This window comes from Curcuma longa, chromosome 11 (genome assembly GCF_044706935.1).
Source record: "Curcuma longa cultivar G26 ecotype Majalengka, Jawa Barat chromosome 11, ITB_CL_G26_1.1, whole genome shotgun sequence".
NCBI lineage: Eukaryota > Viridiplantae > Streptophyta > Magnoliopsida > Zingiberales > Zingiberaceae > Curcuma > Curcuma longa.
Window position 1 is genome coordinate 29,819,726 of NC_133871.1, and position 3,919 is coordinate 29,823,644.

The 3,919-nt window shown below is 37.9% G+C and overlaps 1 protein-coding gene across 1 annotated transcript; it reads left to right on the forward strand.

Annotated features, from left to right (window-relative positions):
- The first annotated feature begins 408 nt into the window (after positions 1 to 408).
- LOC141837656 (EID1-like F-box protein 2) lies at positions 409 to 3,084 on the forward strand. The gene is made up of 3 exons (XM_074725026.1): positions 409 to 544; positions 1,295 to 2,152; positions 2,811 to 3,084. Exon 2 carries the CDS (start codon positions 1,325 to 1,327, stop codon positions 2,117 to 2,119), a length of 795 nt encoding a protein of 264 aa, XP_074581127.1. The 5' UTR covers positions 409 to 544; positions 1,295 to 1,324; the 3' UTR covers positions 2,120 to 2,152; positions 2,811 to 3,084.
- Positions 3,085 to 3,919: the final 835 nt, after the last annotated feature.

Genomic DNA, 3,919 nt, shown 5'->3' on the forward strand with positions numbered 1-3,919 from the left:
CTGGTTGTTTACACAGTTTGGTAAGCCAGCGTGCTTGTACTCGTGTCAACTCCCTCGTCGTCCAAATCCTGGATGCTGTTCGCGCACGAACAGCCGTCCTCCCATCGCGGGGCCTACCGTTCCGCATTGGCCGGGAGAGCACAGGGAGCCCGTGGTTGGCGTCTTCTGAGCGGTTCAAAATCTAGATTCCGTGTCTTGCCGGTGCAGCGAATCAAGATTCGTTTGTCCCCTTCGATGGGTCGCTTGGCTTGGCTTGGCTTGCTTGACCAATTTTTGGACGAAACTACCCTTGAAAAGGGACAGAGGGGTGAATCACTGTGTAAAGAAGGATGGCATCATTGTAATTATGTGCTCCGTGAGTGGCTTTTACTTCGCCCGCTGCTGCTCTCTCCCGTCGCCAAGCAAGCAGGCGCGCTGAGAATCTGAGATAGATCTCTCAATCTCTCTCTTGACTTGGCGCTGTTCTCCGGTCGTGGGTCAAAGGTCATCTTTCGAGCTTGTGTACGCGGCTGAGGGAGGATCAGGAGGAGCTTCTTCGATTCGGGTGAGAGATTCGTTGGTTTGATTCTTTTGAAAAAAGGGGTTTTTTGGGGTGATTTTCGTTTGATTTTTCGAGGTGTCGAATGTGATGCTTCTTTTATCTCTTGTTTTGATTTGTTTTATGCGATTTGGGTTCGATGATCAAGAGCCGTCTCGTGAAGTATGCATGCAATATGAATATCGCTCGGATTGAATAATCATTTGATCGCTTTGTGAAGAAATTGGGGAATTAAAACCTTGGAGTTGAATTTTCTTTATTGGGTTGGGTACCTTTAGATCTTTTGTTCATGTTGATAGCAAAGGGTAGTTTGGATTTCATTCTTATTGTTAAAGGATCTGATGTCCAAGGATATAAGAGTGAATCCATGGGGATGGATGGTTGCTTACTCGTACATCAACTGAATGAAAGATACTATTTTGGATGAATATCCGTGTGAAAATTTTCAATTTGTCTCTCATCTGTTCGTATTATGATTTTTCTTAGTTGAGACCATACCAATGAATTGAGCCAATCCAAATTTTAGCTTAACATTAATCAAGATTTGGGATTAATGTTACTTTTTTTAAAGATTTTAATATGGTAGAACCATTTTACCTTCTCGGTAATGTATTAATCATATTAGATTTCATGAATTTTAGTTGGAGCCTGCTTTTGATACGAGCAAACCGAAATTGCTTGTGCTTTATATGCTAACATGAGCAAGTTATTCATAGAAAAATTATATATGCTTAATTCTTTCTTTTTCTCTTACAGAAGTTACTGGTTATTCAATCAATGAGATAGATGCACGCAGTTGCTTGCTGGTTAGAACAGGAGTGTAGTTTGTGCATACTTGTTGATAAGATGTTAGTACCGAAACAATATCGTTGCACACACTCAGCTACATGCTTATGCACAAAAGGTCACTTGAGCGAGGATGCAATCTACCTTGTCTTCCAACATCTGAACTGGAACCCTAGATTGATTGCAATAATGTCTTGTGTTTGCAAATGGTTTGATGAGATTGCCAAGCGTGTCTTCTGGAAGGAGTTTTGCCGGGCAAGGGCCCCCAAAATGATGCTGGATTTGCAGTCATGTGGAAGTCACAGTGTTGATGGAAACTGGAAAGCACTTGGAAAGCTTCTTATTCATTGTTCAGGTTGCAGTCTCATTAGTATTGCCCATGTCCCAGGTCACTTTGTTTATAGGACTAGGTTTTCTAGGACTTCAGGAAAAAGCTTTCTTCTTCCACAATGTAGGACAGATGTTTTGTATGTGTCTGACCCTTGTGAACACCTTGATCAAGGCGATGACGGTGATGTAGGAATCTTCCGTGGCATGTTCAAATCGTTTTCGGTGTCGAGGGTAAGAAAGATGCTTATTGATAGGCAGGCCCAATTCCATCCGACGCAGGTGTGTCCATATTGCAAGGCAAAATTGTGGGATATGCTGCAGGCCAAGATGATACCCAGGAGTGCTTGCATCAGGTTGTGTGCTTATGATGACAGCATTGAGTGCTTTGTATGTCTCAATGGGCACATGTTAGGTGCATGCACTCTGCTGCCACTATCTGACTCTGAGGAGGCATCAGATTTTTGACTGATGCTTAAAAATGAGCAAAATTTGGCTGAGGTTAGTTCTCTTGATCTTTTCTGTTTGATCCCTCCATGGTGATTTAGCTGAATAAAGTAACAAAATCCCTATAACTTGAAACAGGATAACTTAGGCTCTCTACTTGCTGTTTTTTAGTGATGTGATTTCCTTGTCTAATCGCTCGAGTAAGCAAGCAGAGGTTTTATCATGTTGTATAAACTGAAATCATGCAAAAGTTTGTTTGGCTCTATTAGCATATGTAAAGATAGACACCCACCCTTGAATCTAGTTTTCTATTTGTTAATTCTAATTTCTGTAGTTAGATCAGATATCTGTTTAACTGAGTTGTATTGCTCAAAATGATCATTTGCAAAAACCAACTGCAATTGTAGCTCAATTACATTTTTACATTTCTAGAATAGGATGAATCTATTCTAATGAGTTTATAGCAAAGTGGCATTTTTTGACATTTGAAGGTTGTTGTTAACCACATATCATGAAATGATTCAGAAGTTGACCAGGTTATTGCTGCTCTCTTTCCAGGTATCTCTGATCACTGTTTAGCATGAAAAGATCTGCAGTTTGTTTTGTAGAACAGAAGAGGATCGATACAAAACTTGTTCTCATTTTAGAAGTTGTGTCAACTGATAGCTGTCCTCTTATTCTAGCTAGTTCAAGTCTCTCTATTTATGCACAGAACTTCAGTTGGTGACAAGGCACATAAAATTGAGCAGCAATCCTGTGTGCTACAAGCCTCAAGGACCGTCGTACAAGGCCCGAGATCAAAGCTTGCTCGATGAACAAGTAAAAAGTCGCGGCATGAGGAACTGGTCGAGTACTGGTCCGAAGAGAGTCTTGTGTATTAGCTGCTTCAAAATTGAAGACCAAAACTGTTATATCGACCATATAATTTTGCCAAGGCAGTTGGTGTAAGTATTTATCGTCGATCCACAAAATTTTAAGTTGCTTTTCTTGTTTGGAAAACTAAAGTTGTACTATCAGCTGTTGATCCATTGAGGATCAACTATGATAATAAAACTGTAAAATTATATTCTAAGAACAATCATAGTTTGTCGAAGTCAAAACACATCGATATAAAATTTTTGACGATTAAAGAAAGAATTCAGAGTTGTTAATTATGATAGAACATATAAGAACAGAACAGATCCTATAAGTTTGTCATCCGTTCACCATGTGTTGTCACCCAAAGTGTTTCATCAGAACATGTGTTGAATATGAAATTCTTCATCTTGACGAAATACTTATTTATTAGGGATCTGTATTTGTGTGTAATGCTTTATATTAATGAACACATATATTTTTGACTTATTGTACATACTAAAGTTTTTAATGTGTATATGATTTATGTATATAATTTTGTAAATATGATATAAGATTATTTATTATTACTGTTTTGCATACGATTTTGTAAATATGAGTCATAAGGTTGAGTCATGGTTTATTATTGCGGTTTTATATAAGGTGGTTAAGTAAACACGGTTTTACATAAGGTGGTTAAGTAAACATGATTTAGATTCGATTTTGGTAATAATGAGGACTTTTGAAAATAAACATGTGCATATCCCATTTCATATCATTTTGATATTATTATTATTCATTATTTGATCGGTCATTAATTAAATTAAAACTATCATTACTGTTGGATCTTGTTACAGTTATAGTAACTTTGACTTCTTTAGTCCTCTATTAATTGAATTAATGAATCAGATTGTTTAAGATGGTATTTAACCCATAAAGTTTAACTAAGGTGTTGTGTAGTATATACGGTATCAAATACAACTCAAT